At 27.9% G+C, this 24,059-nt stretch overlaps 3 protein-coding genes across 5 annotated transcripts; 2 read left to right on the forward strand and 1 right to left on the reverse strand.

Annotated features, from left to right (window-relative positions):
* Positions 1-358: 358 nt before the first annotated feature.
* On the reverse strand, positions 359-3,700 carry LOC122523224. Its single transcript, XM_043644881.1, has 9 exons — positions 3,557-3,700; positions 2,934-3,053; positions 2,723-2,843; positions 2,379-2,640; positions 1,490-1,612; positions 1,283-1,373; positions 1,070-1,206; positions 669-801; positions 359-567 (listed from the first exon to the last, which is right to left on the reverse strand). Exons 1-9 carry the CDS (start codon positions 3,698-3,700, stop codon positions 517-519), a joined length of 1,182 nt encoding a protein of 393 aa, XP_043500816.1. The 3' UTR covers positions 359-516.
* An 11,223-nt stretch (positions 3,701-14,923) lies between these two features.
* On the forward strand, positions 14,924-18,330 carry LOC122523693. The gene is made up of 11 exons (XM_043645608.1): positions 14,924-15,124; positions 15,285-15,427; positions 15,509-15,636; positions 15,731-15,782; positions 15,857-15,998; positions 16,669-16,838; positions 16,927-17,075; positions 17,147-17,392; positions 17,620-17,806; positions 17,884-18,130; positions 18,239-18,330. Exons 6-11 carry the CDS (start codon positions 16,802-16,804, stop codon positions 18,315-18,317), a joined length of 945 nt encoding a protein of 314 aa, XP_043501543.1. The 5' UTR covers positions 14,924-15,124; positions 15,285-15,427; positions 15,509-15,636; positions 15,731-15,782; positions 15,857-15,998; positions 16,669-16,801; the 3' UTR covers positions 18,318-18,330.
* LOC122523690 lies at positions 18,309-23,826 on the forward strand. Of its 3 annotated transcripts, none has more exons than XM_043645604.1 (13): positions 18,309-18,397; positions 20,484-20,626; positions 20,700-20,827; positions 21,085-21,133; positions 21,221-21,341; positions 21,524-21,609; positions 21,734-21,903; positions 22,062-22,201; positions 22,273-22,512; positions 22,594-22,759; positions 22,857-23,118; positions 23,448-23,611; positions 23,690-23,826. In XM_043645604.1, exons 1-13 carry the CDS (start codon positions 18,368-18,370, stop codon positions 23,779-23,781), a joined length of 1,791 nt encoding a protein of 596 aa, XP_043501539.1. In that variant the 5' UTR covers positions 18,309-18,367; the 3' UTR covers positions 23,782-23,826. The 3 variants fall into 3 exon arrangements, with proteins under 3 accessions (XP_043501539.1, XP_043501540.1, XP_043501541.1); XM_043645605.1 differs by having other exon boundaries at positions 22,866-23,118; XM_043645606.1 differs by lacking the exons at positions 18,309-18,397; positions 20,700-20,827 and having other exon boundaries at positions 20,527-20,626.
* The last annotated feature ends 233 nt before the right edge of the window (positions 23,827-24,059 follow it).

The following is a 24,059-nucleotide window of genomic DNA, read 5'->3' on the forward strand; positions in this document are numbered from 1 at the left end:
CTTTTCGATGCTTTTACCTTCTTCAGACTTGCAATAAGGGAAAAACCATTCTAAAACTTCTTCTCACTTTCTCTTTCTATCCGTTCCACTTTATTATCTATTTTGAACGAAATCGACTACCAATTCGAGGGTGAAGACAATCAAGGACTTTTAGCAAAGCCCAAGAACAGTAAGAGAAGTGATTACATCGTGAGTATAAAATGTAATTCTATATATTTTGTAAAATTTATGAATTATTTTTGTTTAAATAATGTATTCTTATTATAATCTTATGTTCAAGAAAGATATTCAAGAATTACTTTTGTTTTCCATTAATGTCTCTTAAAATGGCGTTATTAAGATTTAAAAAACAATTTTATTTTTCATTGAACGCTTAATACGCTTATTTATAATCATTAAAACACTCATACATAGTTAACGATACGAAGATCATAATTTTCTTTATACATTCATCTACGTCCATGATTAAAATTATAATTTTAATATTTTTCGTGGATTTATCATAGATTTCAATAATCATTGTACGGAGCGCAAAACGGTAAAATAGGAAAAGGACGTTTTGACAACCTTGAAATAAATAACATCGTTTAACAATCAATTACTGATAAAAATTAAATAAATTTTAAAATGAATTTTTTTTATCCAACAAAATGTATTAACCATCTTACCTTACTAAAATTCTCTAAATTTAAGACGTATAATTTTCCAGCGGTTAATTGAATCGGTTTTACACATCTCATTAGCATGATTTTTAGGTCTGTTCTAGTAGCTAACGATGATTGGTACCATTTTCCTCTGCTACTAAAATACCAAAAAAAAACAAATTATTGTAATTATTAAATTAAAAAATAAAAGAAGAGAAATAATAGGACAATCATTTGCATCAATTTCTTCAATGTTTTTTTCTGCTTTTTCATAATAAAAGTTATCTGAACTTTAGAATTTTCGTTTGAAAATATGATATTTTTGTTTCCTGTTAAATATGCTTTTTTCTTCTCCAATATAATAATAATAAAAATAATAATAAAAATAATAATAATATTAATAATGCACATGATCACTATCTTACGCATATACACTAATACGATCAGTATGATCCAATAGTTGCTGTCCTGGCCAACTTTCGAGGAAGACAACAAACGTTAAAGTTAACGTAAAACCACCGTAACCTAAAGCTACGTCTGGTTCATCCAATTTCATGGCAGCCTAATAAAAAAGTAAGTTAAAATATTTTTTACAAACAAATAAAAAAATAAGATCATCAAATGAATAGTTACTCAACCTGATATCCTGTGAAACTTATACCAATCATGTTAAACATTAATTGAAAAAAATGAGAAATCGTCCACGTCTCTTCCAATTTAGTAGCGTACCTTTTGAGTTATGTAAGAGTAAAAAAATATAAAAAATATAATTGCAAAGTACCATAAGTAGTCTTATCGTAAACTGTATATTTCTAACTAACTTTGATACTGATTTTTATACTAACTGTATAACGTGATTATGAAGTTTGATGCATTCTTTCATAGCATAATGAGCTCTATCGTCATGAACGTTTGGAATTAGATCTATTTCTAGATCATCACCCTCTACGATGTTCTCTAAATAATATCTGCAAAAAAACTGATCTTTATTTAGAAAAAAAAGAAACAATTAAAAATACTATTTAATTACTATACAGACTATAGATGTAATTAGATATTAATAACATGTATGTAATTAAAATAAATTACATGCGTGTTCTTGATCTGTATAATAAACGAATAAAAAGTATTATTAGGAATTTTTGGAAATAGATTTGCATATATTGAAATAGACATTAAATTTTGTTTTATTTTTATTGTTGAATAATATCTAAATATATTTAAAATTTCTATGTTATTTAAATATAAAAAAGTTGCTCCCTTTGACATTCTTTAATATTAAAATAAAAAGCAGAGTACTAAAAAATTATTTTTTTTACTGAATTTGAACGGTAAAATTCCTTTCAGACAAATAATGACTTCCATAATATATGCTACAGACAAGCACACTAAACTCTTTTTTTACACGGTAGAAACGGTCCTCAAAAAACCGTATAAAATAAAATTCATATATAGAATATCCCCTGTAACTGGTGAAACACGTAAGCAGGACAGATTTTACATGTAAAAATGAGTCAAAAATGTAAAATAAAATCTGTAACATGAATTTTGCTTATAAATCTACGAATGTTTATTAATTTCTTTCCAATAAAGGATTTTCGGACACAGGTTTATACGAACATTTTCCATTTATTTGACCGAAGTAATCGGTAGTATTACTTTGATCCCAACTTTTTTAGACACCCTCTATATGTAAATATGTAAATATTAACTCTAAAATATGTATATATTTACCCCAAAATTTCGCATAATGCACACCCATGCTGAACGTAAAACAGATTAATCGTATCGACTGCAACGACAATCGTGATGTATCCAATCGTACCAAAATAAGATTGTATTAACAAAGGATAATAATAAGTTTCCACATCAACGAAATACTCAACTCGAAATAACAAAGGTTTATCATCAGTCGAATTAAGAATTCCCAAAACATTAGCCACATTTATCAAGCCTGGTACCATCATAAATGGTAACATCAAACCATAAATAGCAGCTGTAAACAAAATGACACAATCGAAAATACATTACTTCTATTCTAAGTAAAAAGAAATAATTATTTATAAAGATTTCGAAACCTGAATATGCAAAAGTAGCTTTCTTTCCAACTTCGTAATATCGACAGAGAATGTTACGTTCGTAATCGTATTTCATATATAATTTCCAATCCTTTTGCATCGTCGTAATTAAATCCTTCATCTATGTCATGATCAATGACATATAATGATTATATACATGTTATATTTATGTATACGAGTTATAATCAATTTGATAATATATCGAACGTACTTGCTCAAAATTATAAGCAAAATTGATATACTTGGCTAAACACATAAAACTTATGATAAAAGGAGCTACACCTTCCATGAAAGCATCAATGTCAACTATAGCACATATCAAACCACCACCCTAAAATTTATATTTAATTTATATACATTAATAACATAACTTATAATATTTGATATATATTTGATATGCATACTGAATTATTTGTACAAAAATTTAAAATAAGTTTTAAAAAATTATAATGATCGCTTTAAAATTGTCCCTAAGCGATTCTTTATCTTGTATTGAATTGACATTAAATCTATCGATTGTACATATGAACCTATCCACACTATAATAAAAATAATCAATTTTACCGATAATTACAACAGTGGATTTAATCAAAAATTTGTGTTAATGTTTTTATTGCAACTCTACTATAATTCTATTATATTTGAAAAGCTTAAATGTTGCATAAATATTAAATGAACTAATTATTAAATAATAATAAGACTAGATTTATAATTATCATTTTGCGTAAAATCAAAGGAAAGAAAGGCATTAACACGTAAAAGCACAATTTCAGTTCTAAATTTGAAACCAGTCATTTGATCGTTTGTAATATATTAAGGATCGAATATATTTACCTGAAGAATTAACTGTGCAGCAATAGTTGGCACGAATAGAACGGAGACGAGGAACCTTTCTACGGAACTTTGATATGGCCATTGGCCGAGAACGTTCATAAGATATCTGGTGTAACGGATATATTGATATTGAATTTCGTCCATCTCCTCTTATCTCGGATTTCTTTGAAATTGTGGTGGAATACGATGATCAATCGAGTCCATTTCTTCGTCGAAGCAATTATATGCACGCGTGTATAGTTCGCCTTCATTATTTATTCCCTTTGGATATACTAGCGTAATAGAGTGAAATGACTTGCCTACCCTATTATAGACAGTATATACAATTCTCTCAAAGGATGAACAAGGGATTGAAACAAAGTATAGGATTTGTGATCGCGATCGTTTACATATCAGCTTTATTTCTCTCGTTTTATATGAAAAATATGTTTTTGCCATCATTTTCTATGATTTTATCAAAATCCTCCAATAAAAAAATTTGCAGTGTTATTTTATTTTATTCTATTTTAAAAAGTTTTTGAACTTTAATATCATAAATATACTTTTGTTAGTGATGGCGATTAAAAAGAATTATTTTAAAGATTGATAAAATAAATTTTAGAGATGTATCGAAAATTTATCATAATGGAATTCGGTGAATATAAAGAAAATACAATTTGTTCTTTTAGCGATATATTGTTTTTGAGTTAAATAGATTTTTAAAAAATATATAGTAATCTACTGAAAGATAATATATAAGATTTACTTGTGCTGTAAATGCTTATTTTAGCTTAAACCTTTTCTAACATTGCTTCTTTGGCCGAAAGATGGTAAGGATAGTTATTGGTATACGTTACCATAAGTAAATTATGAACTACTGTAGATAAGGACGAATGTTGTTTTAACTGACAGAGATGAAATTATAAGATGATTAAAACGAAAGATGATTCAAATAAATTTGACGACAAACGTGAAAAGAAAAGATTATTCTAGGACTGCAATGATGCAATGAATGCAAGCTCTTATATATATATAACTGCTACTAAGTTGAAATTACAAAAGTTTAATAAAGATATAAAAGTTATTTAAAAATCGATTTTTACACGTGCGTTGGAAAATCAATCCTTTCATGAAGTAATTTAAAATATTCATATAGTAATATAATATATAAGTGCGTTTTGAAATTAATCATTTTCTGAAACCAAGTAATAATTAAATAATCCAAGATTGTACCGTGTGGTATCTGTAAAAATATAAAAGTTATTAAAAAACATTATAAAGTAATTAGTTTCTGTATATTCAATGGATATAAGGAATCAAGGAAAGGGGAGTAAAGAAATATGGTTTAATTAGGGATTTAAAAGAAACTAATTACAATTATAATGTTTATGGTAAGCGGTCTTTGGCTAGATTTTACTTGCAATGGAATGTATAACATATAAAATATGTTAAACATTATACTGAAAGTAAAATACCATTGCCCAGGTCTAACCACGAGGAGGTAACCGCTTTTGAAGACCCGGGATGTGCATCCTGAAGATGTCCCCATCCGAATTAAATTGAAACCATAGAAAATGAAAGCCCCGAGAACGTTTTTTAATGAGCCCCACTCTTAGGCCCCACCCTAAGAGTTTTATTCGGAAAATCCTTGCAATTATTATCGATAATGAAGAGAAAAATGGAATACCAAATATCAAAATGATAAAGGAGGAGTGAAATATGAATAGAAACGAAAAAACATGGAACCTATGAACAAATAAAATACATTAAAAATACATTAAAAATAATTATCACACGTGCACGATGCTACGGGGAGAACAATAAGCACAGATCGAAATATTATACATTTAATTATTATAATAATAATTTCCTAATACCATCCGTTACTATAACTAAGTCCTTGTCTGGTCCTCTGGTCCTCCTCTGGTCCTCCACCTATTGAACCTGCAACATAAAAAAAACAAAGGGGTATGGAAGAAGAAGAAAAGTGGGCCTTGAAACGAACCTGAAAAAGAAAAAGAAAAGATTATTTTAGATTTGCAAAGATGCCATGAGTGATCCTAAATATTTTATAATTAATAATTTCCAATCCATCTAAATTATAGTATTAATTACAGTATAATTTGCACTGATCCATGAAATCTGTAAAAACACGAAAGTGCATAGCAATGATTTTTCTCACGAGAGAGAGCGATGCAATATTAAAGTAATAAACATATTAAAATATTACCGTTTACCATTATTCAGTCGACTTCTGGTCCCTCTTTCACATAATTCATCCTGCCAATAAAATATTAAGAAAAGGATCGTTTGGTGTGGGTGGAATTTTAGGTAAAGACATGATTCTATCCTTGGGAGTAAGATAGAATCAAGGCTCGCGTGGGCAGGGTCGCATCCCTGAAGTAGATTCTTTCTTAGCAAAGAAAGAATCTACCCGCTACCCATTGAAAAAAATACTGGAAACGAACCTGAAACAGAAAACAGAAGAACCAATGAATGCATCGAAAGCATATTCCTTTTCTAGATCAAAATCCAATACTTACAAATGCATTGGAATTAATCATATCCTGAAACAAAATAAAACGAAAATTAATTAAATATATAATATAATAATTGAATAAATCTTGATAACTAAAACAATAAAAGAGACATTAAAAAACATTATAAGATAATTAGTTTCTACTAATGAAATGAAGAATGAAAAGTGGGGAAATTGTGTGTGTAATAGGAAATTAGAAAATGATATGATATTGGAGCGGGAATTCGGGAATGGTATTGTACTCTATCATGATTTTAAAGTATTTTCTATCTTTTAAATGAAATATCATTTATAAAATCAAATTTTCTTAATACTCGATTTATTTTAAGGAAAAATTATGTTTGGTCTTTGGTGGGTGGCATGGCAAATCCAACGATGGTCACCTGTAACAAAAAGAAAACTATTTTAATTATTACCATTCTTAATAACCATTATAAATTATTGACGAGCAAAACAAAAAAATAAAACAATAAAAATATCAAATGACCAACGAGCTATTTTCAAAAATTCAACCATGCTGTTGAATTTGAAAATAACTCATTAAGTCTGTAGTTGCCCTCTTGAGCCACAATTAAGTGGGGGCCTCTTCGGCTTTTAGCCTCTTCTTTCTTCAAGCCTACTGTCGGACATTCCCTACGTGCGAGCATGAAAAGAATCTTTGACCAAAAACGTCAATCGTTCCAAAAAGTATTCGCATAATTTGGCATATTACAACGATTAATGATATAGAATTAGAATCGTCCCTGATTCTATATATAAAAAAAAACCTAACCGACCCTAACACAACCCTGAAAAGAAAAATGTGATTAGTAAAACATCCTGAGCTTTTTACATAGAAAATAATTATTACCTTTTGGTCGAGAGATATCTCATCGCCGAAAGGAATATTATTAACCATGTAAAGTATCGATTCTATTCTAATACCAAACCGTTATAATATGCCAAATTATGGTCGTACAATTTAGAAACGACTTCAAGACATTTTCACCCAATTACTCTCAACTGCTTATAACACTAATATAAATGAAATACATTTCACATTACAATATATATATGAAATAATTCCATTTATTTTCTTTCATCATACATCTTTGCAAATAATTCCGATGTTCGTTAAGGGGGTGACTCTATTTATTAATTATTACAAAATGCATTCGCGTTTCCCGTTAGCTATCCTAGCTCGTGGACAATCAACGAACTTAAAAGTTCATCGACTGTGCACATATTACACGAGCACATTTAATCGAATGTCCGAGCAGTTAATTATGCTAATCGATGACCTAATAACACTTTTACTATCGAGTAATATAATCGAATTGAAATAAAAATAATACTAAAAATGCAATGCATTTCTTTGCAATATTTTTATTTAATTATTCTTTATATTAAATTATATGAAACATTTCAAGATTAAATCGCGATAGTGCGAAGTGCTAGTTATAATACTTAAAACTAAGTATCAATTCATCAAAGGTTTTGCGGATTTGATTTCGACTCTATCTCGTTCGAGATAAATCGAAATAGAAATGAATTTCTTAAATGGTTGCAAATCCCTTTGAATCATGATACATAATGCATATTACAGAATTGTCACAAAAAAGATTTACAAGTCAAGCAAGATAGAATAAAAAAGATATAATTTTGTGACAATTCCGTATAAAACCCGGAGGTGGGGACTCGCACTGAAAAGTGCAAGTATGCCACGTGCCATTCCGGGGTCCTACCTACTTATAATTAAAGTTTCACATTCGCTCAAAAAAATACACATGCATACCCACCCACACACTCCACGGTTCTCACACATACCACCAGGGTGCAAAAGCCTAAACTAGAGAGCATGCCCCGGGGCACCTCCGACACCCTAGTTCAAACGCGTTTTCTAAATTTATGGGAGTACGTACCAATTGCTGTAATCGTCTGTCAAGGCTAGTGATTATTGCATAAATGACTAATGCAAAAATACAAGTATAAACTAGTATATATGCATACTAGTTATATACGAGTATATCATAGTTTCCGAAATAAATGCGGTAACTCTACTATGCAAAACGATTGTTAAAAAAAAAATTTCGTATCGTACGCGTGACTCTACAAGTTATTTTTATTCAATAACTTTAAAAAATAATAAGCGCGGTATTACGTATCGCGAAACGATGTACAATGCACATTCCTAACCGCACACACATGTGCAATGTACACCGTGCAATCACTAGCACAATGACAGACGCCAAATGGGGGGAGAAAAACTTAAAACTAAACCCATACTAACCGTTTCTCACCCATACGTGTAACACCTGGGCACACGCATAATGAGAACGCAGAAAGTATAGGGGGGAGAAACGGGGATTAGTATATTAATTGCTGAAAATCCTAATCTAAGATTTGATTATTATATAAAAATGTTCTCTCATAATCTAAGCGGGCTATGACTCTACAAGTCATTTATAATGACTTTTAAAAAGATTTTAAGAATTTAAAAAAAATAATAAAAATCTCGGACGACTCTTTCGTTAAATGGCTGTTCTAATGAAAGAACTGGGCTTTGAGCCACCATATAACAGCCAGAGTCTATCCGTCGCGAATGGGTTTGTCTTCTTGCTCATTTTTTGATTATATCGAAAAATAAAATCGCGATTAAATAAACTAAGTACGAAGCAATGCATGTAAGACATTTATTACATGCTTTATTGGACGAAATCGAGTAAATTAATACTCGATTTCACCACTACTAAACGCGAACGAAACACGTAATAAAAAAGAAAAGTGCATTAATTAATTGCACTGTTAATTAAATGAATTTAACCGATGAGACAAGAAGACCTATCCTGAACTTATAATATAACATACAATAAAATATACAGTTTCATGAGCAATTTCAAAAAAGGACTAATCCTTTTTTAAAATCACTCATGTGCTCGTCAATAATTTTTTGGAATAATTACAACCAGTAACTCGTGCCGATTGGGACCTTTCATCCTCGGCATGATTGAGCACCGGAGGGACTTTAAATTTTACTCACGACCTGCTAAATGTTATATTACATATATGTGGCATTTTAAAATAAAATGACGCATGTATGCAATATGAACAATTAGCATTAGAAGTTCTGCGGTGGCTCCAAAACACTCCTACTTCGTAGCAAATGGTCCAGCTGCATCCCTCGTCCATCAGATCCATGGGAGAATTCTCGATGCACTTTTCCTCGCACTCCCGTGACTCTAATATCGCGGTAAACGAATATAAGAAACTATAAAAGAGTTTCTTATCGAAACCGAAATTTTTCTTAAACGGCGAACAACACTGACTCTACATACGCGATACGATTTGAATTAATTTACGCCCGGTCACTGACTCTACTTCGCGATTAAAATGTTACTTTAATTATTCGTACAAACACTGATTCTACAATCTAATTCAAAGACTGCATTGCACGCAGTCAATGCAAACAAAAAATTTCACTCCCGATAGGCGTTCACTTCACTGATGCACTTCACTGACTCTACTTCGCGAACAGTCTGTACGACTGTTTTAAAATTAAAAAACTATAATTTTATACGAACAAACTCTAATGCAATTAACTGCATTGCTCGCAGTTAATTGAATATATAAATCTCAAAAATAACGCGAACGCGAACGCGAAACGCGACCGAATTTTAATTAACGAACGATCGTGCTTCTAATCCGTGATTTTAAATTATAATTATAAACGATCAAACACTCCCGTTACATTGCTTCGCGCACGAATTGCAATGATGTTCTGAAACAGAAAATGAAAAAGAACGATTAATATCGTCGTCGTAATCAAAAACTATTGAAAATTTATCATAGAAAATGTTTCATAAAAAATATACTTACTTCTAATCTTCATTGATGAATGCACGACGGGTCTCCTACCCTTAGGGTGACGATGACCGAATGCACTGACTCTACTCCGCGATAAAAATTGTATTTTAATTATTCGAACAAACATGACTCTACTTCGCGATAAAATTTTATTTTAATTATCGTACGAACATGACTCTACTTCGCGATAAAAATTGTATTTTAATTATTCGAACAAACACGACTCTACTTCGCGATAAAATTGTATTTTAATTATTCGAACAAACATGACTCTACTTCGCGATAAAAATTGTATTTTTAATTATTCGCACAAACACTGACTCTAATTTTTTGCAACTGCATTGCGCGCAGTTCAAAAATCAAACACCAACACTCGCTTACCTTTCTGAAAAGAGAGAAAATAAGAAAACTATTAGTATCATTGTTACCATTTAAAAATTACAAGTAATTATTAAAGAAATGTTTAATAGAAAAATGAATTTACCTTCTATCTTGATTGATGAATGCCCGATGGGTCTCCTACCCTTAAATGACGATGCCGTAGACGGTTCCAACGAAAATCAGAAACTTACGTGTTTCTTATCGCGACCACGACACTGATTCTAATTTTACAACTGCATTGCACGCAGTTCAAATATCAAACACTAACACTAACACTTAGCCTTCTGAAAAGAGAGAAAAGAACAAAACGATTAGAATCATTGTTATAGTTTAAAAATTATAAGTAATTATTAAAGAAATATATTAATAGAAAAATTAATTTACCTTTTATCTTCAGTGATGAATGCCCGATGGGTCTCCTACCCTTAGATGACGATGGCACACGTATAAACCGAATAAAGAAACTTTCGGAGTTTCTTTACCCGAAAAATTTCCGATTTTTGTTTAACGATGCAAACACTCGAGTACCTCATTGCCTACGCGCTCGATTGCAATGATGTTCTGAAACAGAAAATGAAAAAGAACGATTAATATCTTCGTCGTAATCGAAAACTATTGAAAATTTATCATAGAAAATGTTTCATAGAAAAATTATACTTACTTTTAATCTTCAGTGATGAATGCCCGATGGGTCTCCTACCCTTAGGATGACGATGGGTGACGGTAACGAAAATAAAAAACTATAAAAAAGTTTTTTATCGCGAACGCGACCGAGACGTGCTTTACCGACCGCACTGCACGTCAAAAACGTCTGAAAGAATGCACAAGATTAGTGTTCCTAGAAAATAAATCGAGTATTTTAATGTGGGATATAATATGAAGGTAGTATTAAAGGGAAAACAATGTAATAATTGTAATATGATATTAATTAGGAAAATGAAAGAAACTAATTATCATTATAATATGTAGTAAGCGGTCTTTAGCTGGATTTTACTTGCAATGGAATGCATAACATATAAAATATGTTAAACATTATACTGAAAGTAAAATACCATTGCCCAGGTCTAACCACGAGGAGGTAACCGCTTCTGAAGACCCGGGATGTGCATCCTGAAGATGCCCCATCCGAATTGAATTGAAACCATAGAAAATGAAAGTACCGAGAAAAAAAATCCTTGAAATTATTAACGAGAATAAAGAGAAAAGTAGAAAACCAAATAACAAAATGATAAAAGAGGAGTAAATCATGAATGGAATCGAAGTAACATGGAACCTGTGAACAAGTAAAATACATTAAATATAAATGTCACACGCGTGTAATGTGCTAAGGGGAGAAGAATAAATAGATTAAAATTATACATGTAATTATAAATTTAATTATACATTTAATTATACATTTAATTATACAAATAATTATCTTACACTATCCTTTATTATAATTAAGTCCTCGTGCTGTCCTGGTGTGGTCCTCGTGTTGTCCTGGTATGGTCCTCGTGCTGTCCTGGTGTGGTCCTCCTCCTATGTAACCTGCAACCAAAAAAAACAAAGGGATAGGGAAGAAGTTGAAAAGTAGGCTTTTTAAAGTGAAACTTTTAAGTTTTTTTTTCAAGTGGTATCCCACCGGTTGGACTAATCCACTGACTCTAATCTATATTACGAGGAACTTACGCTGCACGTACAGTTTGCCCACCAGCACTATATTTACTGCAAGCTTGAGGAACTGAATCCCTGGGCCCGTCTTACTAATAGCGGTGGTAGACATCCCTTCTAATGCAGTTTCAGTTCCTATGCTACGTGCACATCTATGCTTGCAAAATCGCGAGTTAAAAAAAGCAAAGTAAAATAAAAAAAATAAAAAAAAAGGATAGGATGTTTCACTTTAAAAAGTTGAGGGAAGGACATGATTCTATCCTTGGGAGAAAGATAGAATCAAGGCTCGCGTGGGCAGGGTCGCATCCCTGAAGTAAATTCCTTCTTAACAAATGGCGCCCTTTGCGAAGAAGAAATTCACCCGCTACCCATTGAATTGTTTCTAAAAAAATAATAAAATTTTATTAAACGTTTGATATTAAATTTTATGTAACAATGATTGAAAAACAATCTAAGTAATTGGTATAGTTTATAATTATGTTACAATCCAAGAACGCAATCAAGCTGAAGAAACAGTCATCTAAAATCATAAAAATAAATTCATATTAAAATTATTTTCTATATTCAAAATAAGTCAATAGGAGAGTATGTAATATTTAAAATAATGGATGTATATGTTTATAAGCAATTATATATATAAGTATTAGTAGAGAATAATACTTTGTTCAATACACCTTAAATAATTGTTAATTAAACGATAGAAATGTATATTGTAATCTAAAAATAAAGATGTACCTTTTGATGAACTTTCCTCTTCGAAATCTACTGTAAGACTGAAACATTGTCATATTAAAAAGTTTCTTTTTAATGAATGTTATATACATGGCTTTCGGAAAGTTTCTTATGTATGTAACGAGAAAATTAATTGTAATAAATAGAAATAAAAATTATATAAAATTCTGATTTTAACCTTATTTCAATTTTTATGTAATTGTTTAAACAAATGTACATTTGTTGTTATGTTCTTGCGCAGTGATGACTTCAGAGGGGAGGGGTAAAATTTTCATCTATTAAAACATAAAATCGAAATTAATTAATATTTAAAGTACGTCAAAAGTTAGGTAATGTTTAAATAAATATATATGCGTTTAAACAATCGTAATTATAATAAGAATTCATTAAAATATTAAAATAATTGTTAATTAATCGATGCAAGCGTCTATTGTTGTCTAAAAGCTCGGAGTATATGTTCTATTATCCCTCCTCCTTAAAATCCACCGTTGATCTGGGTCATTATCCTCTGTTAGAGTTCTTTTGGTGAAAGTTGTTTATGTGACTTTCCGAAAATTGCGCATGTGTATAAAAGAAAATCAATAAAATTAATCAATAAAATTTAATATTATAACGCTCTCATTTTAATATTCTTTTATTTTTTGTATAATTGTTTAAACTAATGTACATTTTTTGTTACGTTCTTGCGCAGTGATGACTTTGAGGAGGTGGGGAAAAATTTTCATCTATTAAAACATAAAATCGAAATTAATTAATATTTAAAGTACGTCAAAAGTTAAGTAATGTTTAAATAAATATATATGCGTTTAAACAATCTTAATTATAATAAGAATTCATTAAAATATTAAAATAATTGTTAATTAATCGATGCAAGCGTCTATTGTTGTCTAAAAGCTCGGAGTATATGTTCTATTATCCCTCCTCCTTGAAATCCACCGTTGATCTGAGTCATTATCCTCTGTTAAAGTTCTTTTGGTGAAAGTTGTTTACAGGACCTTTCGAACGTTGCGCATATGTATAAAAGAAAATAATCTATTTAATCAATAAAATTTAAGATTATAACGTTCCTAATTGTATTATTCTTTTAATTTTTATGTAATTGTTTAAACAAATGTACATTTGTTGTAATGTTCTTGCGCAGTGATGACTTCGGTGGGAAGGGGTAAAATTTTCATCAACTATAACATAAAATTGCAATTAATTAATATTCAAAGTACGTCAAAACTTAAGTAATATTTAAATAAATATATATGCGTTTAAACAATCTTAATTATAATAAGAATTCATTAAAATATTAAAATAATTGTTAATTAATCGATAAAAATGTCTATTGTTGTTTAAAAGATCGGAATATATAATCTATGTACCTTCCCCTTCGAAATTCGCCGTTGTAATGAGTCATTGTCCTCTGTGAAAATACTTTTATTAAAAGTTGTTTATATGACTTTCCGAACGTTGCGCATGTGTGTAACGAGCATTTTATTCGTAATAAAGAGAAATTAAGGTGTAAACGCTCTGATTTTAGCATTTCTATTATTTTTATATAATTGTTTAACTAAAGGTATATTTTTTTTAATGTTCCTGCGCAGTGACGACTTCGAAGGGAAGGAGTAAACTTTTCATCTTATAAAACATAAAATCGAAATTAATTAATATTCAAAGTACGTCAAAAAGTATGTAATGTTTAAATAAATATATATGCATTTAAACAATCTTAAATATAATGGAAGTGCATTAGAATATTAGAAAAGTAAAGAAAAATATTGTTAATATTTAATCTTTAAGAAAACACTGGTACATTGATTTTATCATTTCAAATATTTTTTAAAACTTAACAATATTTCGACCTGCTAATAATAGATGTTAGAGGAATCGATTGATATATATGAAGATGGTATACGTTATAAAAATTATGTTATTTACCTGAAAATACGAGGACAAAAATGATACCTTGTCAACTTGATACAGTTCGAAAATCCAAAATAGAGTACTGGTTCGAATTAAACAACTGTTTCGCGCCAGTATGCGCACAACGCAATTTTGTCTTCAACCAATCAGCGAGTATATAACATGTAAATATTTTCGCGCTATATTTAAAAATGAATATAATTAATAATAGTTCTATAACAAATATGATTTTAAATATTGATAAAGTTTATCAAAGACTTCAAATATGTTTATTAATAAAATGTCTAATTAATGAAAATATCTATATCAGATTTACAATCTTAATTAATAGAAACTTCATCGAACCATTATAAGATGCCGTTCTCCATACGACGTGTGTGTAGTTACATCGTGAAACAATGAAAAGTGATTATTTTTATTTCTGTTAAATACATCATGAAAACAATGAAAAGTGGTTATTTTTATTTCTTTGTTTCTTGATATATTTATAAAACAGTTCCTGTCGAGAATAAAGTATGTTATTATTTTCATAAAAGGTATGCAAATCTTTATTTTAAACTTATAACATCTATATAACCTAACAATTAATAATTTAATATCCATGTAATCTAACAACCTAAAGCTAAAAATTTAACCTCATACTTTTATTAAGCCTTTTAATAACATTTACTATTTTAATTTAAAAATGAAAATTAGATGTTTTATTCGCATGAACTGCTTTCTCTCCGACAAAAAGGAAAACTTGCACGATGTTGGTTAGCTGCAACAGTCAACGATAGAATATTCAAGCAAATGTGTAAATCATCAACTGTGAATAGAATTAACCTCTGTGAACTATGGTAAATATTAAATATATTATTAATATTGCCTTCTTATTTGAAAAATAATTATTAATATCTGTATTAATTTTTGTTTTCCAGCATGGAAATAATGAATACGGTTCAAATAGAAAGTAATGAAACTAGTAGACGATTTAGTTTGTATTTATCATCGCAACTTATGTATGGAGCAGCAAAAATTCTTTTATATCAAACCACCAATTTACAAAGTAAGTTATTATATATTTTACTAAATTATTTAAACTAATCAATCTTATATACTATAAAAACAATTACTAATTAATTATTTCTTGTCTGTTTTAGCTCAAGTTTTTCAAATAAATAAAAAAGTATTGTACCACAAAAAAATTGAAATGTAATATTTTAATCCTTCAATATGTATAACAATATAAACACAAATTCATAAAAGAAAACCATTTTAATTTACAGAGATGAAAGAAATACTGTCATAAAAGATTTAGGTTTATGTAACATAACTTCCATAATCCAAGATCTTAATGATGTTCAGTTGGATAACGCTTTACCTGTTGTTCGTGATGAATTTAATATAAACACTAAAATAGAAGCGATGGTAAATATTAACTAGTATTCATATTTGTTACATTCGAATTATTATGTCAAGTTGTATACTTGTTTTTCTATATTCTTTATACAAGATGTTTTGTAACTAATGGTATAAGGGAATGTAAGGGGTTACAAGTTGGATATAAGAAATACCATCATACTGACAATATTTTTAAACATATTAAGAAACACAAAAATTCTTTTTAAAATTTGTATTGAGCTGAAATTGAATCAAGTGTACGTGTACTTAAGAAATTTTTCAATTTATTTTTCTGTAAAACAAAACTTTATACGAACAAATTTTATTCTTCCTTTACGCTTTAGTTTTTCATGAAGAATCACCCTCTTCATCACCAGTTACATGACATTCTATATATATAACTCCTTTTATTTTATTTATTTTATTTATATATGCTTGTATAATTATATATATATATATATATTTAGATGCACGATGCTACATGTTTGGACTTCGGTGCTCTAACTCATGAACAACTGAACTTTCTTCTTCCAAATGGCGAAGACATTTCATTGTTAGTGTCCTTATTTCCTTTTCCAATAATCCTTGACTTTCCTTTAAATATTAAATTTATCTAAGTTGCGATGATATTATGAAACATTATCTTTTTATACTTTTATACTGAAATTATTATACTTCTTTTTTATTTGTTATTTAGAGAAATATTTGAGAGAATACATATCACTGATTCTAATCTGGACAGAGAATTAAGTGCTACATCTACTACAAATAAAATAATTTTACCAGATTTAGAAGAACCTGATGTATCGAAGCATGAATTAGAAACAGAAATGTTATTTTCTGATCGTGATGACATAATCATAGCAAGTAAGAAGAAAATTATGTTTAAAAGAAATAAATCAAAATTACAGTTGATAATAATTGTCCAACTTGATCTAATGCACTTATTTTTTAGACAAAGAACATCATGCAGCTTATACAAAGACAATATTACCAGAAATAACTATGCAAGAATTTATGCCAGGGGAGAGTACATTTTTAACACCTCGGAAAAGACAATCTACTGAAGAAACATATATAGAAACACCAACCAAAAGAAGACATGTATATATTTTACTACACAATTAGACTATTATTATTAACAATTAGGAATAATTTGAGAATGATTATTTTAGTTAAGATTTGAAGATATAACAGTACCAAGTAATGCTGAAATAACAATGATACCAGAAACCGAAGAAATTTCAGCTCTTACCATAGACTACTCCACAGAATCATTGCAGAATTTGGAATCAATTCATGAAGATTTACAACAGATTAAGAGAAAATCTAAGAAAAAAAGAATGTTTGCTGACAAAATTACAAAACTTAGTCATAAAGTAATACGAAAGTGTATCAATAATGTCAATATTCATACTGTTGTAAGTTTAATCAAATTTTGAACAAGAATGAATTTAAATGATATTCTAGAATTGAACCACTTATTATGAAAGTGATGTAAATTCATTTTTGAAAAACATAATTCTGATGCTTTATTTAATTTTAATGAAAATTATGTTTTTTCAATTTGTTTAAAAATGGACGTATACCACTTCATAATAAATGATCCAATTAATGCAAACATTAATCGTGTTCTATTACTTTTTAGCCATTGAAAGTTATCGATGTAAATATATCAACATCAAAAATTCTTTTCCAAGAAGCACCAGCAAGGTTTGTTTCCACTCGCAAAAACAAATGGAACAGTCCTTTGAATAAACTTTTTGATATGTATACTCTTCTATCGTCTACTAAAAAAGAAATGCATATGGAATCTGGACAATCTTTAGAAAAATGTATTACTTATATACAAAAAAATTATAATTATTTTTAGATATTATCCTGTGATTTTAATATCAATATAAATTTTTAGCTACTGAATTTCTACGTTTAATGGATAAAAGTAATAAAACTGAAGAACTTCCTTCTGATTTGTCATCTGCGATTGGAAGATCCATTGAAATAAGCAAAAATATAAGTTCAGAGAAGAGTGTTGCCATTAGTATAAATGAGCTTCCAAAAGTAATTAAATTTCATGATGCAATGGAATTAATTAACTATGAACCAGAAAAATTTAAATCTCCAGAAATCACAGAAAAATTATTTATACCAGATGCAAGGTAATATACACATACTAAATTTTGTGTACAAAATAATAATAATATTATAATAATGTTAAAGAGTACAAAATAAAGAAATAATAATTGTTTGTATATTTTGTAGTACAGATTCATCATCGTTTCCACCGTGTTTCTTAACGAGACAAGAATTACTAGCATTATTGGAAATTATTTGGCAGGACAATGAATTTGCAGCATTTACAGATTTAATTTCACCAGATCATTACAGCAAATTAGATGCTTCCTTTTGTTTCACATTTCTTTTGGGTGAGTATTTTAAAAATTTATTTGTAAATTTATAGAAACCGATGCATTATTATCAATATATTCTCATTTATAGGGTATTTTCAAACATGTGGGTGTAACTTCAGGGTTAGTTTATGGAACACTAAAATAAGAAAAAAGTTCATACAATAAGAAATGTCCAATATGACATCTTGTTTCTGAATTATAGCTGTTTTTGTCTTTCAGTAATTCATATAACTTTACTGACCATTTGTTTCAACTATTTACAAGTAAGCTTTTTGTCTCATGTGTTAGCAAATTCAAACAATAACTGGTATTTTTAAACGAGTGAGAAAATTTATGATAAGACGTTTGGAAGTCTGTATTTATGCTAAAGGTGACTAGTTCAGTTCTATAAAACATATAGAACAACGTGTACAATACAAAAATAACTATAATTTAGGAACAAGGTGGTCATATCGGACCTATGATAATATGAATTTCTTTTCTTATTTTAGCATACTGAAACTACTCCTGAAGTTATATATATGCATATACAGTAAAACCTCTTTTTGTGCGGTCCTTTTTTATACGATTTTATTTTTGTGCGATTTGTTTTGTGCGATTTATTTTTATGCGGTATCTAAATCTCAGCAGCATTGCTACCAGTTTTATGTTTTCTTTCAATGTACATATACATGTGTGGACAAACTCTGATTACATGGTCTCCTTGACGACGATGTATCCGGACTCGCGACGCTGTTCATCTGATTTAAACAATCTCCTAACAATTATTTAATTTGATTGAAAGCATTTTCACATCTATATTTCGCAAATAATTGATGTATTTTCTAAGTGCGACTTTTTTTATGCGGTCCCTGTCCGCCGCATAAAAAAAAATTAGGTAGTATATCGTACAAAGTTGTTTATAATATGTAAATATTTATAAAATTACCGAATATTTTTTTGTACTATTTCTTTTATGCGGTCCCTATCCACCGCACAAAAAGAGGTTTTACTGTATATTTTAAGATATTTTATATATTAAAAACATTTCTAAGTATAATAATTGTTTTTAGAATTACATAAAGAAAAGAGAATTATTTTAAAACAAGCTACACCTTACGATATCATCTGGATAAAAAAATATACATAATTTGTGTAATAGTGATTTTTTTATTCTATTACACACATAATGCAATATCATTCATTTTAAAAGGAATCACATTTGGAATATTATATATAATTTTCTATACAGTGAAATTATTCATAATTTTGTATTATTCGTATTTTTTATTTTTTAAGTTGCATTAGTACGTATTATATAATATATTAATATAATTATTAAATATAAAATTCAAATAAAAAAAAAATTTTATATATATTACTGAAATATTAAGTATTGTAGTGTAATGAAGTTGTCTGCGAAGAGTGTAAAAAGATAGATTACGTAAATATCTACCAATCAATTACCGGCAAACATTTCGATATATCGATTAATATGTTATTATCGAAAAATATAGAATGAACACATTTACATATAATTATTTAAAAAGTAGAAAGAAAAAGGTAGAGAATTAATAAAATTATATACAACATAAAAATTACTTATTTAATAAGTAAATATAATAGGATATATATTTGTTTATTTAATTTAAGATAATATATTTAAGAAAAAGTTACTTATTAAAGGTAATATAATTTAAATTATTAAATAATTTTTATTGAGAATAAAATCCGTTAATTCGAACCTGCATTTTTAAGTATAATTTAATATTTAAATATAAGTAAAATATATTAAAAACGTTTATATATATAAATTATTGATTTACTAATTTTGTATATACATAAAAACTGAAATAATTTTAGTTATAACACATATTTGAAAAATATGATCAACAAAATCGATAACTTATAATTGAAAAATCAAGAAAGAAAAGTAAACATATCTTATTTATGAAGTATTTTCGTTTATTTCTTTTAAAAGAAATTTTAAGTACTTTAAACAAAAAATGATTGTCTGAAAATGATCAAAAATGATGTCTTACAACTATTGTAGAAAAGATAAAAAGAATAGGAAAATAGATTTAAAAGTTTACTTATTCATTAATTTTTTTATTTGTTTTAGATGTCTGATCTAAATAACATTTTTATCAGCAAGAAAACAGGAAAATATTCAAAATTTTGGTTAGCTGCTGCGCTCAGTACAAAAAAGTTTCAACGAAAGTTTAGATCGCAAACTATTAATGAAATTAATGTTTCTGAAATATGGTCAGTATAATTAAAGATATCATTTTTCTCTATAATTAATAGGTATTAATAAAAATATATTTATTTTCAAAAGTGATGATATAAAAAATACGATTATAACATTAAATATTCGACAGTCTAGTAAAGCTATTCTTTACTTATCGTTCCAACTGATATATGGTGCTACAAAAATACATTCATGTCAAGTTTCTAATTTAGAAAGTAAGTTCATTTTTACTATCTCTTAGCATAAAAAAATCAAATTATTTCAGATACATTTACAAATATACATTCAACTCTTTTATATTACACGATAAATTTATTCCTCAAAATACTATGATATTATATATTTCATATTGTAAAATAGAAGATACATTTTATGTTATCCAAAAACGTTATAAGATGAAATAAAAAATTAGATTTAATTCGAAGAACCATGTAAAAAAACAATAATGATCACTTAATATTTATTATTTTAGAAGATTTAATTGAACTGGAAAAAATGCTTGACAAGATTTCCGATAGAAGGTATACAATGATTTGTTTCTTTTTCTTTTATATTTGAAAGAAAGAATTTAAAATTTTAATATAAATTATAATTATTTTTATAAACAGAGATTATGAAAACGATGAATATGACTCTTTGAACGTATCTACACCATGTAGCAAACAATTGCATGAAAATTTTAAATTATTACCTCATGAACAGAATATAGATACTAAACTTCGAAATTTGGTAAATATATGATTATGATATAAAAATTATTAAATAAAATTTCATTTTCAAATAAAAAAAATGTTTCAACGTTAGATGAAAACATTATTTTATTGCTTTCTGTAAAAATCATAATATACATATTTTAATATAACATACTAGTCGAGAACTTAACGCATAATTTTATATATATACTTATACAGATGCATGAAGCTGAATGTTTAGAATTTGGTGCTTTAATGGAACAAGAACTCGATGTTCTAAATCGACCCTATGAAGAAATTTCAGCGTTAGTATTTCTATTTCTTATTCCAATATTTTTATTTATAAAAAATATTGGAAGAACATTATTCTTTTATATTATACAAAATAATAATATAAACCTACTATTATTTCTTTTCCTTATAATAAAGAGAAATGTTCGAAAGAATACACATCACAGATACAAATGATACATCTCTTTACTACGCGAATACTTTACGAGAGTCGGAAGAATTTTATGAACCACGTGAAAAAGTTGAAAAAGCTGAAAAAGCTGAAAAAGAAATGATATTACAAGTACGCGATGAATTTACTATGGATGGTAAGAAACAAAATTTACTCAATATCGCCGACAAGTTAATAATAATAATAATAATAATAATAATAACAAATCTTTTTTTGTTATTATTTTTACTTGTATTTTGTGTACATGCTATGTACTTGATGTATGTTTATGTTTATGTTTATGATTACATAAAGAAAACATTGCAACATTGTCGAAAATGGCAATACCAGAAATAACAGCTGATGAATTTATACCAGAAGAAAGTGATTTGACGACTCGAAAGAGACAGTCTGCTGTACAAGAACAAATAAAAACGCCAACTAAAAAAAGACGTGTATGATTTTATAACAAAATTTAGACTATTATTATTAATAATAAGAAATAATTAGTGAATTATTATTTAAGTTAGAGTTCGAAGATATAGTAGTTCCAAGTAATGTTGAAATTACATTACCAGAGATCGAGGAAGCTCCTGTTTTTGTAAAACCTATTGTAGAATCTTTACAAGATTTGGAATTAATACCTTTCAATTCTCAAGAGAGTAGAAGTAAATCTAAAAAAGTAAGAATGTTTGCTGACAAAAATACTCAGCTCAGCCATAAAGTAATACGAAAATGTATCAATAATGTCAATGCTCATACTGTTGTAAGTTCAATTAAATTTAATGCATAAATGAATTTAAACGATATTTAATGCAAACATTAATTGTGTTTTATTATTTTTTAGTCATTGGATATTATCAATGTAAATAAGTTAACATCAGAAATTCTCTTTCAAGGAGCACCAGCAAGGTTTCTTTCCATTCGCAGAAACAAATGGAAGAGTCTTTTGAATAAACTTTTTGACATGCATACTATTCTATCGTCTATTAGAATGGATACGCAAATAGAATGTAAGCTAGAAAAACGTATTTCTTGTATTATAAAAATTAATTTTATTTTTTATTTATTATTTTATCTTTGATTTTTTAACGTCATGTACATTTTTAGCAACTGAAGCTATGCGTATGGAAACAAAAAGTAACAAAACTAATGAATTGTCTGAATTTTCTGGATTAATTCCGGAAAGTAAAAAGTCTATGAAAGAAACTAGTGCTGATGAAATAGTGATTTCACAGCAAGAAATGGCAATATCAGAAATTGCCCATCAAACCCATATACAAAATATAGAACAAGATTTTGAAATGTTAAATATTGTAGAACATGTGAAGATTCCTGACATTACAATGTATGAGGAAGGAATCGATCAGCCGTAAGTTTTTTATATTATAAATATAAAATATTATATATAAAATGTATTTTTATTTTTAATATAAAAATAGCAAACATCATATACAGGGTGTTGTCCCAGGTTTTACCAACTATACTGCAGTAGTATATTCTACATGTGGAATTAAGAAAAAAATGTTATTTGAAGTTCGGTTAGAAATGTTTTATAAGATTTTCTTCGTATTTCAACTTGTAGAAAAAAGATGTTCCTACAATTTAGCTAGTAAATCCTGGGATATCCTGTAAATGATTAATTATTTATAATTAATTGATGTTATATTTATGCATAATTATTTCCTTTCTTTTTTTTAGTCGGGAAACTTTGAAACATAAAGACACACCCTTGACAAAAATTGAGTTACTTGCATTTTTAGAAGTTCTCTGGCATGACTCGGAAATGATTAAATTCACTGATCTTATTTCACCTGAATACTTCGATAAACTTGATGCGACACGTAGTTTTGTTCTACTTTTAGGTAAATTTTTATTTTTTTAATATACCGATATTAATAAAAATTTTAAAAGTATTTCTATAAAAAAAGTTCTTCTTTAAGAATTACATAAAGAAAAAAAGATTACTTTGGAACAAGCCACTCCTTATGATATACTTTGGATCAAAAAATGTTATAACAATGATTCAGATTAGGAAACAATGTATTATATTTAAAGGTAAGCTACTTTTTCTTCGAATTTTTTATTTAATATATTACAGGTTTTTTTAAATAATTAAATATAGACACAAGTAAATATACGAATTATTTCTGCTTAAGACGAAAGCAAGAGATTAAGACTGTATTTTTCTAACGAAATATTTGTTTTTTGACGCAATTTGGTAATAGTGGAAAAAAATCATTGCAAAATGTATTTATATTTTGTTTTGTCATTGTTATATTAATTCTATTATTATTTATATACATTATAATT

This window comes from Polistes fuscatus, unplaced genomic scaffold (assembly GCF_010416935.1).
Source record: "Polistes fuscatus isolate 324 unplaced genomic scaffold, CU_Pfus_HIC Scaffold6, whole genome shotgun sequence".
Taxonomy (NCBI): domain Eukaryota; kingdom Metazoa; phylum Arthropoda; class Insecta; order Hymenoptera; family Vespidae; genus Polistes; species Polistes fuscatus.